Genomic DNA, 13,621 nt, shown 5'->3' on the forward strand with positions numbered 1-13,621 from the left:
CCCCCCCCCCCCCACCCCCATCGCTGCTCCGTCCTCCTGGCCGTGCGCAGCGGCCAGGACGAGGCCCCCATCTCCCCCACCACCGTCTCTGCTTCGTCCTCCTGGCCGTGCGGAGGCCCACCCCCCACCCCCGTCGCTGCTTCGTTCCACCTGGTGGAACATGCTCCCCATTGAGATCAGGGCCCTGTGGGATCTTACTCAGTTCCACAGGGCCTGTAAGACGGAGCTGTTCCGCAAGGCTTTTGGTTGAGGCAGCGGGTGTCCACATATGACCTCCCCAAGGTTGCTGTCTCCTACTTGCCAGCCATCCATCTATCGGCAACCAGCCATATCCATCTGTATTAATGAGTCAGAACTTTCACCAGTAGCTATAACTATTGACTTTAAATGTTTATACTGTGCTTTTAAACTTATTGTATTGTTGAAAGATGATATGACCCGCCCTGAGACCTTTTTCAGGATGGGCAGGATAAATATACGAAAAATAAATGCATAATTAAAAATAAACTAAAAAATAAATAAAAAGCAGGATCACAAACCCCACCCTGATATAGCACAATCTGTTGAAACCAAAATGTGGATCTAGAAGAAGTTACAAACTTTGATAGGAAAAATTGGGGGAGGGGACCGGAAGTGGCATGGCGAAGTGGGTGGCGTTTTTAGGATGCTCCCAAACCGCCCGCTCCTCGTTTGCTGTTTTAGGCCCCCCCCCGAATTCGGGGGAGCTCCGCTCGACCCCCCGGAGAGGGGTTGAATAGCAGGGCGCTCATTTTGGTCACCCCCGCACCAGGAAATGCGGGGGTGTGACTGACTTTGCCCCGATGCAAGACCGACAGAATGGAGCAAGGCATGGCTGCCATGCCTTGCATAGTCACGATCTCCGTTTTAATTGGATTTAACTTGGATATATTAACTACAATACAGCTAACAATTTGGTAAGAACACGCACTGCTAATCTTAAAATGGAAAGGACCTGTGGAAAAATTACCCTGATTTTGCTGCTCAAAATGGAAAAGAAAAGCGGCCAGAGGACAAATGGGAGCTGAGTGAGTGTTGGTGTGTTCTTTGTTTTTTGGGGGAATTTTTTGTTGTTGTTGTTGTTGTTGTTACTTTCTGGCAAGGATTTAAAATGGATGGAAGAAATTGGCTGGTTGATATGGAGCATTATTAGAACTTGAATTAATTAAATTGAAGTGGATAATAACAATGGCAATTACAGAGCAAGAGGAAGAGGAAATTGATGAAAACATGGAGGTAGGGGATTTGACTGTTGAGCAATTCCTGAGAATTTTGAGAGAAGGTATACAGAAAGGCTTCGAGGTTGCTTGTGCAGGAGGACTGGGAAAATCAGATAATTTACAAATAGAAACAGAGATAGAGGAAGAACCGAGATATTGTACCCCAAGTGTGGAAGAGAATAAGGAGGTTTATCAAACGAAGGTGTACATAGAGACTCAGCCTCTGCCTGTTAAAACAGTGAAAAAGAACTTAACAAGAGCGTCTTATTCAAAGATGCAACTGTTAAAACGAAATGCGCAAAAACTCTGTTCTAAGGAAGGAGAAAACTTGGGGAAAAAGAGAGCCAAAAGACGTGTATGGAAAATTAAAATGGAAAACAAAACACTGGAATCAGAACTGCTGAAAATTAAAGAGGGGAGGCCAGAAAAAATTGTCCACACATTCAAAGAGAGAAGACATGTCGACATGCTGATTCAAAAAAATAAAAGGCAGATACATAAGAAAAAAATTAAGCTATATGAAAGGATAGAAACATTTGTCTCTGAGATATGTTTTGCTGGAAAACGACTGTAAAGTATCTGTTAATGGGATATAGTATAGTGAATTAGATAGTTTAACAGTGTTTAAAAATGTTTGAGATAGATTAGGTAGGAATGAATATTATCTTTTTGGTTTTGTCTTTCATATATTCAAATTTAATAGGGACCAACTGGAGATAATTAGTAAAAATGATTTGAAAACTTTATTTAAAGTGAGCAATGCTAAACTTTGAATTAAGATAGGTATAAACTGACTTTAGCAAAATATGTAATTTGAATCTTAAATATGTTTTTGCTGGAAAGTATTTGTTAATGGGGTATAGTATATTGAATTAAATAGCTTAACAGTGGTTTAAAATGTTTGAAAGAGACTAGGTAGGAATGAATATAATTTTTTTTTCATTCCTCTTGGTTTTGTTTCTCATTTATTTAAAACCAACAGGGACTAACTGGTACTAATTAGTAGAAAAGACCTGTAAATTCTATGTAAAGTGAGCAATTGTAAACCTGGAATTAAGATAGGTATAAAATAACTTTAGCAAAATGTATAACTTGAATCTTAAAGGTAGTGGTATAGAATGAGTAGCTAGTTTTGATATCTTATAATTTTATTGTTATGCAATAATAAGCTTCTGCTCCAAAGTGAATTGGGAAAACTGAATCTATAATCCTAAGCATAATAGAATAGTAGAAAATGAAAATAATAATAATAATAATATATGTATGGAAATAAGACATTTATAGATTCTGGGAGTAAACGGCAACAAAATAAGATTATCAAATTGAGACGTCTTCTTTTCCTTGAGAGAATATTGTTGCTTTTGAATGGTGATTTGAAAAATCAATTGAAAAATCAATTTGTAATGCTAACGTCAAAATCTGTAAAACTAATCTGAACAAAATGTTAAACAAAAGGGGAAATCAAATTTGTAAGATGGTACTAGTAGCAGAGTGTGTTTAGTTGTGAAATATTCTAAATGTTTTCCATGTTAGACTGTGTTACCATAGAGAAAATATTCCTAATCCATGTTTTTATTAGGGTTGCCAAGTACTCACCTGTCCTGGAGCGGGGGAGTCCCGGCTTGCTCCGGGAGTCTTTGTGCGCATGCAAAGTGCGTGCGCGCCACAAACACGTCACACGGAAGTGACGTAAACACATCCGGGACGTTGGGGGCGGAGCCAAAATCATCCGAGGGAAAACCATAGAGTTTTCCCTCAGATGATTGTGGCCCCGCCCCCAACATCCTGGACGTGCTTACGTCACTTCCGTGTGTCGTGCTTTGGGGGTGGGGTTCCCCCGGGGCCCGATCCAGTGGCGCCGGGGAACGGGCCTCCCGGGCGGGGGTTTCCCCGCCCCCCGGGGGGACTTGGCAGCCCTAGTTTTTATGTTGGGGTTGTTTTAATTGTTTGTATTTGTGATTATGTATATCGATATTATCTTAAAAAACCCAATAAATATACTTTTTAAAAAAGAAAAGAAAAATGGGGCGGGTGGGAGGAGCAAGACGAAACCAGCGCATTCAGTGTGTCCAACACAGAACTTCCTTTGGCACGCAAAATGCCGAGCGACAGCAGCCAAACTGAAACCACATTCCCGCCATTTGAACCAAAGGATCCATCATAGATCTTACCTGCCAAGATCACTTTGCCCAGATGGGTCAGTTTCACTTTGCCAGCTTGGAGTGGCAGCAGCTAAGCAGCAAGGTCTGGGGAAATTGTTAAGGAAAGAAAGGAGGAGAGGTTGCAAAGGTTGCAAAGGAAAAGCCATGCAAAGAGAGGGATGCGGCTGTTTGACCCAACAGCGGAGTGCTTTGTGCAAACAAGGAATGTGCCTCTTCCGGCTCCTGCTCCAGAGAGCAGAGAAGAAACAGGGATCCAGCTCCCAGCCCCACCTAAACCTGAGCCTGCCTGCCAGTGAGGGCCGAGCACAATTTGTGCAGGGAGCTCTATCTCTGGGTTAGCCCTCCCCCGACTTCACAAAAGGAGGGGGGGAAGTGCCTGCCTATCATTTCAGGTGACAGTGTGACAGGATTCTTCTGCACGCTGCATCTGGTTACAATTCACACACAGTCAATGGTGCCTGCCCGCATGTGCCAGCTGAACAGGAGGGCGGGGTGCCCCAGAGGAAGCACCCATGCATTCAGGATGAAACGCTGGGCGTCTAGGGGAGGGAATCCATGCGCATTTACGCACATACATTAGAGGGAAGCCTGGCCATCACATTTAATTCTAAAACTAAACGGTACCAGTGGTACCTTAAAGACTTCCAAAATATTTTCTCACATAAGCTTTTGTCAACTAGAGTTTATTTTATCTGACTCATGAAAGGTTATGCTGGAATACAATTTGTAGGTCTTTGAGGTGCCACTGGACTCTTGTTTAATTTTGCTTTAAGAGATTTTAAACACCTACTCTATGGGAATGTTTAATAGTAGTGATCAGGGCTGGCCAAACTGCAGTTCAGGAGCCACATGTGACTCTTTCACACAGTCTAATTTAATGTTAATAAAAAGCAAATTTGCATATTTTTCAATAAAAATGTGTTTGTAATATTTGTTTATGTCTTGCAGCTCTCAAACATCTGATGTTTATTCTGTGTGGCTGTTATGTTAAGCAAGTTTGACCACCCCTGGTAGTGATACTCTTCACCCCAAAGGCAGTGATTTCTTCCCCCCCCCAAAAAAAAAACACTACAAGAAAATAGGGGCAGGGGACTATAAACTACAGGAGAGAGTAAAGAAAAACCACTAAAAACCCAAGAGGTGGTGATCATATAATGGGTACAATACAAAGCTTATAGTAAAAATTTAAAAAATATTGGTTACATTAAATGTGATCATTAAATCCGCTTATATATTTCAAATCTAGAACTTCTGACTTCTTAAAGAACAATGCAAAAGAACTCTTATATATTATTAACAAAAAAAAACAGACTTCAGAAGAAATTAGCATCTCATTTTTTCTCTTTTCTTTCCCTCAAATGATATCCTTGCTTAGGGGCTGCGCCCCCAAGTTCCGAGTCTGAGTCCTCTCCAGTAGGTGTTTCATCACCACTTCCCTTGTGACTCTCCTCGTCTTCTTCCTCTGATGGTCCAAGTTGCTGCTGCAAGAACGCGCGCACTTTCATAACAGAGTCAATTTTTCCCCTCTTGTTTTTAAATTTAAACAGTATGCCTTCAGGTATAATCCATTTGTAGGGGATGTTATTCTTTTGTAAAAACAAAGCCAAGTCTCTGTATTTTTTCCTCTTTCAAAACTCTTATCTCCTTGCCATCAATTTTAAAGGTAGTTCCATTTGTTGCCTTTAGGATCTGATCTCTCACTTGTCTTCTGGAGAAGCTAACCACCACCTCACCGGGCAGATTATTTTTCTTTATAAATTCTGAATATGATCTATAGATCATATCCATTTTGCTTTGAAGCAAAGGCAGTGATTTCAATGACATCCTTTAAGAGTCAGGAATTTCATTACAACAGTTTTATTCTCTGTGGCAAACCTGGCAGAGACACCAATAGTTCCACATTGGTTTCCTCATGTGTCTCCCTGTCTCTTCCCTTGCCTTTGCAGAATTACTTCAGTATTTTTTGGTGGGGGGACACCAAGCATGGCCAGCCCACTCACAATTGGTGATATCCTGGACACCATCTCTCAGTGTGCCCATTTAGCAGAAGGTACAGAGATCACATTGGAAGCCAACCCCACTTCAGCTGATGCTTCACGCCTTGCAGAGTTCAAGAGAGCTGGTGTCAACCGCCTCTCCATTGGAGTACAGGTGAAAGAACAAGATATCACTCTGTGCCAGTGTGTGTTGGAGAAAGCTTAACTTATGCTTAAACTCTTTTATGCAAATTTCAGTAAATTTTTTATTACATAGAACTGTAAAGCTAGAAGAGACCAAATGTTGTCTAGTTCAACATCTCCTTCAGCCATCATCTCTCCACTGCATAATCTTAAGTATAAGAGCAGAAAACTGGTATATAGCATAATATACTACTTATAGGACAAATACCTCAGCATAACTCATGCAAAAAAGCTGATCTTATACTGCTACGGAAGGTAAAATCCCAGTCACAAATGTGGAACAACTCCTCCCTGTTGTATCTGTAATTATGCTATATCCAACATTTTCAAAAAATCTAAATTTGACAAGAGGGGAAGCCCTGAAACAAAGGGATTCAGTAAAGTAGCAGATTGTGTACATGGTTCTGAAGTCCTGACTTGTCTGTCTTAACCTACTGTTGTTTCTGAATCTTAAAGCAGACACTGCCCACACATTTTCAGACTTTCCTTTAAAGCTATGGGGACTAGAAACTTGCTGATAAAATTGGGAAATAAATGCATTTATGGAAAATAAATGGCCTTCTCTTTTACACAAACACAAAGCTGGTTCTCATATTCCCTGGGTGGTATCATACCTTAGGCTGGAGGGAGTTCCTCCAATCTAAGGACCCAGGCTTCAGAGTTTGCTTAGTGGATGGCATGATGCAGGCCATATTATATATGCAGAGGAGCACATACCAGTTCAGGGTGCTGGTTCTGACGCATAAAGCCCTACGCAGCTAAGTACCTGTGAATTTAAAAGATTACCTGCACAGGCCCTCCTTTGTGACTCCTATTCCTCAAAGGTGTGGTTGGCTCCAAAGGATAGGGCCATTTCAGCAGTCATCTCCTGACTATGGAACTCCATTCCTCTGTGTCTGGTGCCCTCTCTGGATGTTTTTCAGTGCCTTAAGTGCCCTCAGGTCTTTCCAGCTGGATGTCTGGATGTAAGCTACTCTTTTGGCTATTCCTTAGATCCCATCCCCAATGTATGTCTTTTCTCAGGACTCTTCCCCAGAACTCCTCTTATTTCCCTTAAAAGAGAAACATGTATTCTCTTTTTTCCCCCTTCCCACATAGTCCCTTAATGATGCAGACCTGAAGCTCCTTGGAAGGAACCACAAAGCATTAGAGGCCTTGAGAACTTTAGAAGAAGCCAAGAGACTCTTTCCAGGCCATACATCTATTGACCTCATCTTTGGTCTCCCAGGTCAGACAGTTACTTCATGGGTCCAGAGTTTGCAGAAGTTGCTCCCCCTGTGTGATGACCATGTCTCTCTCTACCAGCTGACCCTGGAGAGGGGTACCTCTCTCTTCACACAAGTCCACCAGGGCTACCTGGCTATGCCAGATATGGATGCAGTAGCAGAGATGTATGACTGTGCACGACACATTCTGCAGGATACAGGTTTTCATCAGTATGAGATCTCCAATTTTGCTAGGAATGTAAGTATTTTCCTGTTCAATGTAGCCTAAGTAACCAGGAATAAACGAAAGCAATTAAGTAGTACCTGATGCTAAAATTCTCTGTGTGTGTGTATGTGTGTGTGTAAAGCAGGGGTTTCTAATGTGGTACCCACCAAGTGTTTTTAGAAAGTGGGTGGGCCAAGTGGGACATTTGACCAGGAGGGCTTCTGATTGGCCACTGGAGATCAGATTGTCAGTCAAGATGAAAATACTATTGTTTTAGTGGCAGCTGTCACCATAGTGCTGATTTTATTCTCTCTCACTCCTGTTTCTGAATTTTTAAAATTACCTCACTTCTCTCCTGCCCTTGGGCTTCCTCTGTGTGTGTGGCTCTGCCTTTTATGGTAGCCATTTTGCAGTTGCACCCACCACCCTATGTCAGAATTGCAAAGGTCCCCACAATCTCAAAAAAGTTGGGGACCCTCATGTAACCAATATTGTCTTACTGCACTGGAGCCCTGAGTATACCCTGTTAACAATAAGTCAGCACGTTTCATGCAGGCATAGCTGGTAGCAGAAGACAGAGCAAGTAAGGAGACAAGCAACACTAGGTTCTCATATAAGAACGGGTGAGATAGCTTCTCCCAGAAAAAGGAAGGCTTAGCTTTAAATAGTTTTGGATCAAGTGAGCTTCTCAGTGTCTTTAGGAATCAGTCACTGAAGGCTGCCTCTTAGAGGCTTCTATTCTTACCTTTTTTTCTCCTCCAGGGAGCATTTAGTGCCCATAACCTGTCCTACTGGCAAGGCAGTCAATATATTGGGCTTGGACCGGGTAAGTATGCATGGGGAGATAATAGGGGCCAAGTGTTGTATTGTCAGAACAGCCTCTTAGGTTGGGTTCCCTGCAGTACTTTGCAGATGGCACAATTTTAATAATAATAAACAGGAGGAGTTTGGGAAGGATGTTACTGGCCATCTCTTAGCAACTAACTATTGCTGGTTAGCCATGCAATGGTCGCCTTTCATGCCTATTTTATCTAGAGATCAGGGATAAATCACAGTGATTACTGCCTCTATCCTAGGAGCCCATGGGAGATTTGTGCCATGGGGAGATGCTAAGATCCAGCAAGAGGCCAGGATACAGACCCTGGAGCCAGATGTATGGATGAAGGAGGTGCTGGCCTTTGGACATGGGACCCGGAAGCGGACTGCACTGAGCGAACTGGACAGGTAAGTATAACAGGGATGTGCTTCACGGTCGGGTTTCTCATATACTTTCCATATATTTCCAAGGTGTTTTTGAAATCTAGTAGGTTATTAGATAACCTGGGAAAGTCTTCATTTTAAATTTTGGCTTTGCTATAAACTCAGTAGTTGCCTTAGGTCTGCCAAAGCTGCTCAGCCACAGCCTCTCATGTGATATATGGGTATATGTCAGGTTCAATATATATTTATATACTTTCGATTTATTGATTGCTCTTTCCTACACACCTGCGGGCTCAGGGCGATTTACAGTTACTCTTTGACAATTGGACTAACAATATTCGTGGGGGATAGGGAAGACAAACATACAGCATTTTAATTACACACACATTGCAGCTAGTCGAGGCTTCATCTGCGGGCTGGATCAGTCGTGTTCCGTGTATTCTTGTCAGCTGGATGATGACGTCAGGGCTTCTTGATGTCGTGCAGCCACACTGCTACCGCCTGGCCGACTCGCTCCACTGCAGGGAAGCCGAAACAGCTTTTTCATCTTTCGATCTCGCCGCACCTTCAGAAGTCACACTCGGCAGCTAACACCTTTTTATCTACTTGCCAAAGCTTTCAAATTGCTGGGTAGACAATGAGCTAGGACAAGGCTTGGTTGCTCACACCAGCACGGGGCTAGAACTGCCAAAGCTTGGCAGTTCAGATGTTATAGTTAAGCAGGGAAAAAATCCCCTGCGCCACCGCTCCCTTATAGAGCTGTTTGAAGTCCACAACGATTAATAAGAATAGGTTGCTTTAATACAAGTCACTATTGATACACTTTCATGGTCATTGTCAGGAATGAAACTCAAAGCCAAGCGTGTACAGATATAGACAGTTCAAAAAAAGGGTTAAGCCAATGAATACAGTTTGCGCTCAGCAGAAATTTGAGCAGGAGAAAACCAAGGCGGGAGATAGCCTTTCAGCCATTGGGAGGGGGAGGGAGAGGGGGAGATTGGATTTATACCCCGCCCTTCACTACCCGAAGGTGTCTCAGAACGGCTTACAAACTCCTTTCCCTTCCCCTCCCCACAACAGACACCCTGTGAGGTAGGTGGGGCTGAGAGAGCTCTTGACAGAAACTGCTCTTTTTCAAGAACAGCTCTGACAGAACTATGGCTTGCCCAAGGTCATCCAGCAGCTGCAAGTGGAGGAGTGGGGAATCGAACTCGGTTCTCCCAGATTAGAGTCCGCGCACTTAACCACTACACCAAAGCGCACAGGGAGGATGAGAACAGAGCAACAGAGCTAATTCCCCCCCATCATACAGCAGGCAGGTTACACAGAACATACACAGAATACAAATGGCAGTTTACTGACAGTATAATAATACTGGGAGGCACTGTTTTGTGGAAGTTTTGGTCCAGCCCCTAAGGCAGGTTTCAGAGTGTAGTGCTGGGGGACTGCTGCTTGGCCCCTTGGCCTCTGATCTACACAGTCCTGCAAGGTTCCATCTTGCCCTCCATGCTTTTCAACATCTATATGAAGCCACTGGAAGAGCGCATCCAGAGAGTTGGGCTGAACTGCCACAAATATGCAGATGCCACTCAGGTTTATCTCATGCTTCCAGCAGATCCCAGAGAGGCTGTGGAACTATGAACAAGTGCCTAGAGGCAGTTTTGGGATGGATGAGGGCTAGCAAACTGAAACTTAATCCCAACAAACTGGAGGTGCTACTAATGTGGGGATGGTTTGACTTAGGAATGGGTTGTTTCCTGTTCTGGATGGAGTTTCACTCCCCCAAAGGAACAGGCTCATAGCTTGAGGGTGTTGCTCAACCTTGGCCTCCTGTTGGATAAACAGGTGACAGCGATGGTCAAGGGCACCTTTCACCAGTTTTGGATGATGAGCCAGCTGTAGTTATTCCTGGGTAGGAAAGATCTTGCCATTATGATTCATGCCTTCATAACATCTAGATTTGATTGCTGAAATGCTGTCTACATGGAGCTGCCCATGAAACTTCCACTGGTATGGAATGCTATGGTGAGGATGTTAACTGGAGTGAGTCATAAGGACCATATCATTCCAATTTTGTTCCATTTACACCGGCTCTCAATTTCTTTCTGAGCCCAGTTCATGGTGCTCATATTGACTGTTAAAGCCCTATTTGGGCTAGGGCCAGGATACCCTAAGAACTGCCCACGTCTACATCCATATGAACCTATCTGACCATTCTAATCAGAAGCTCGGCTTCAGGTGCCCCCACCATCTAAAGTTAGATGGTGGCAACTCAAGAAAGGGCATTCTCAGTCATGACACTGAAACTTTGGAACTCCCTTCCCAGGAAGATTCTTCTGTGTGCTTCTGTCGTTGTCTTCTGCCAGACTTTATTTTGTTTTGCATTCTCTCACTAACACTTTATTAGATCGCTTCCCTATTTGTGTGTTTTTATGTATTTATATGTTTTATTTAATTACATATAAAATATTTGGAATTTAAGTGTTGTTTTAATGTTCTAAATGTTTTAATATTAAGCACATTTGGAACCCCGAGCTGGGTTGAAAGGCAGTGTATAAATGCTTTAAATAAATAAATAAATAAATAACATCAAGGTCAGCTGTTGTAATGAGTACTTAAAAATGTATATTGAACACTTTGAACATTCTAATGCACTACAATACATGCCAAGCAATGTTCCCTCTGAGCTGCAGAGCCTTGTGAGCAAAAATGCTACTTTGTGAGCTACTGGCATTAAAGTTGTGAGCAGACGATTTGACTACTGCATAAATTAGTTTGCTCTGGAGCCGTCCTTCCTGAGCTAAGACAAAAATCTGTGAGCTGGAGGCTAAAAACCTGTGAGCTAGCTCACACTAACTCAGCTTAGAGGGAACACTGATGCCAAGTACATTGATTTTACTATGAAATATCATTAATGCATGTGTCTTCCTGTAAAAGGAAGCTACTTGGGATATTTTGATGAAGCCAGATTTCTAAATGACTTTCCTCACATTACAGGAGAGTTCTAGGACCTTTGATTGTCTTGTGCTGTCTTTACAGATTAGAAGAGGTTCTGATGCTTGGACTCCGCATGGATGTCGGAATTTCACATCAGGTAATGTTCTAGTATGTAGGGTCTCCATATCATTTCCCCCTCAGCTCAGATTAAATGCAATACTCAGCACAGTGCTGCTGCGGAAAAAAGCAGCCCTGTATCATATCTTATTCTTTAGTCCTTGTGTAATGTTTAGTCAAACTTATCCTTGTTGTTTCTTCACCACAGTAGCAGTCAGTTATGTGCAATGGGTAAATCTGACTAAACAATCCCAGACTGCTGCAAATTCTCAAAAAAACCAAGAGGCACCATGTAGACAATAGGATTTTCTGCTTACAGCACTGGCTTCGATTTTCCCCCACTTTCAGTCTGTGGGATGTGTTTGGGGAATCAGAGGAAGTGAAAGAGTTGAAGGAGCAAGACTTGCTGTTTCTAGACAACAGGTAAGGGGCTGCCCCATTGTCCTTGTATCTTGGGAAAGAATACTGGTTGTTCCTTGGGACAAGACTAATCCATGTCATATGGTGGGGGGGATCAATGGTTTCTGCAGGGGCCTCAGGTGTTCTTGGAAAGGTCTGGCTGTGCTGGATACTCTGCTGCTGACACTTCTTAGCCAACTTCAGCAGGCTTGGGCAGAAAGAGAAAACAGGTCAAAGGGAACCTGAAGCCAAAACATTGTTGTAACTGAACTGGCAGCAGTGCAAAAAGGAAAGGAGAATGCCCTGAGTTGGAGGGTGAAGACTGTTTGAACATTGCTTTCAATTGTGAAAGTTTTTCAACTGGAGCCCTGAATTCAGAGAAACATGTTGGTTATTAAATGAAGCTGGTGAGCCAATAGTGCTTGCACATCATTGGATACAGAACTTGGTGTGAGCTGAAGAACTTTTGCCTCTTTGTACTTGTATTGTTTTGGTTTTCTGAGGCCATTGTGCCTTGTTCAGGGAATAAATGAAGTATGAAATATCTTTAGGCTACATGGTGAATAAATTAAATATGAACTGGTTTTCATTAACGAATTATTCTCCTTTATGACAGCTTAATAAAAAGTATATTTTGTGGGAGGAAATTACCATTAAAATAACAAAGGATTTGAGCACAGTATCCACAGAGTAGCTTCCCGTGCTCATGGGTCAGTGCTACAGAGCACAACTGGGAGGGTGAACGAGCCTTTCCCTCAATGACCTGAGCAGGAAGCCAGCAATGCTCCTTAGAGAGTAGTTTGCCGTTTGGTATCCTACTACATTCCTGAATAATGAATCTGCTTTATTTTCAATCTCATACTTCCTTGTTGCAACCATGGACTTTAGTTTCAAATTCCATATTCCTGCCCCACTCTGCCTTCTACCATGCATTGCTTTTGAACTGGATCTAGCCTATTTCCTGGGCTTCCCCTGTTTATCCTAATCTTTAACCGGCATCTGATTGTGGCTTTTGCTCCACCACCAGTGTTCCCTCTAAGCTGAGTTAGTGTGAGCTAGCTCTCAGTTTTTTAGCCTCTGGCGCTCACATTTTTGTCTTAGTTCAAGAAGGATGGCTCCAGAACAAACTAATTTATGCAGTAGACATATTGCTCACTCACAACTTTAATGCCAGTAGGTCACAAAGTAGAATTTTTGCTCAGAAGACTCCACAGCTAAGAGGGAACACTGTCCACCACAACCTGTTAACTGGTTTGGGCTTGCTTCTGACCATGAATATGGCATTGCACATGGGCTTGGTAACAGCTGATGTCAGATCTGATCTTTGCACTACTTGGCCCATTGTCAGTATCTTGAAAAACAAGTCATAGAATGACGTATCATTAAGTTGTGTTGGGTAGCATCATCCTGAAAGCTGGCACAGATTCCACCACCATTGGAATGCCTGCAGGAGGAATGTGAACCTTCTGGCTCAGTAAAGGGATGTTACTGAATAACTCATAACTACAGTTGTGCAGTCAGGATTTTACTAATCAAGATTCAACCTGACCCATGCCCATTAGTCTATACATAAAATACTCCAAATCTGAACATAATTATTTCTGACGTTCAGGATCAGTTGGAAACCTTCCATTTTGATAGTCATTCTGATGCTTTATCTGTCTAGTTTAATTTTCTTAGGAAAGAGGTTGGGCAGCAAGGAGAGAGAGTGATTCAGCAGATATGAGCCATGCAGGGATGCTGTCCAATCAGAATAATGGCTGATCTTCCCAAACAGGATTGGCAGAAAGTAGAACTACTGTACTAGAAATGCCAGTCATTCCACAATCTTCAGAGGGCTGATTCTATATATGATCGAGTTCTACGTTTGTGTGAGCTATATCATACTTTAGGGCTGCACCTTCCAGTTTTACTTGCATATACTCCTTGACAGGATGAATTGGAAAGGCGGTAAACT

The 13,621-nt window shown here is 42.7% G+C and overlaps 1 protein-coding gene across 1 annotated transcript in view; it reads left to right on the top strand.

Moving 5' to 3' along the window:
• The window catches only part of RSAD1 (radical S-adenosyl methionine domain containing 1), a 24,526-nt gene extending 12,318 nt beyond the window's left edge, over positions 1–12,208 (top strand). The window contains exons 3-9 of the mRNA XM_015410754.1: positions 5,347–5,551; positions 6,679–7,044; positions 7,774–7,837; positions 8,088–8,235; positions 11,251–11,305; positions 11,585–11,688; positions 11,796–12,208. Coding sequence (XP_015266240.1) covers positions 5,347–5,551; positions 6,679–7,044; positions 7,774–7,837; positions 8,088–8,235; positions 11,251–11,305; positions 11,585–11,688; positions 11,796–11,910 — 1,057 coding nt within the window. The 3' untranslated portion in view covers positions 11,911–12,208. The remainder of the gene's footprint in view (positions 1–5,346; positions 5,552–6,678; positions 7,045–7,773; positions 7,838–8,087; positions 8,236–11,250; positions 11,306–11,584; positions 11,689–11,795) is intronic.
• The last annotated feature ends 1,413 nt before the right edge of the window (positions 12,209–13,621 follow it).

The sequence above is a fragment of the Gekko japonicus genome, unplaced genomic scaffold (assembly GCF_001447785.1).
Source record: "Gekko japonicus isolate JY-2015 unplaced genomic scaffold, Gekko_japonicus_V1.1 scaffold15, whole genome shotgun sequence".
NCBI classification, from domain to species: domain Eukaryota; kingdom Metazoa; phylum Chordata; class Lepidosauria; order Squamata; family Gekkonidae; genus Gekko; species Gekko japonicus.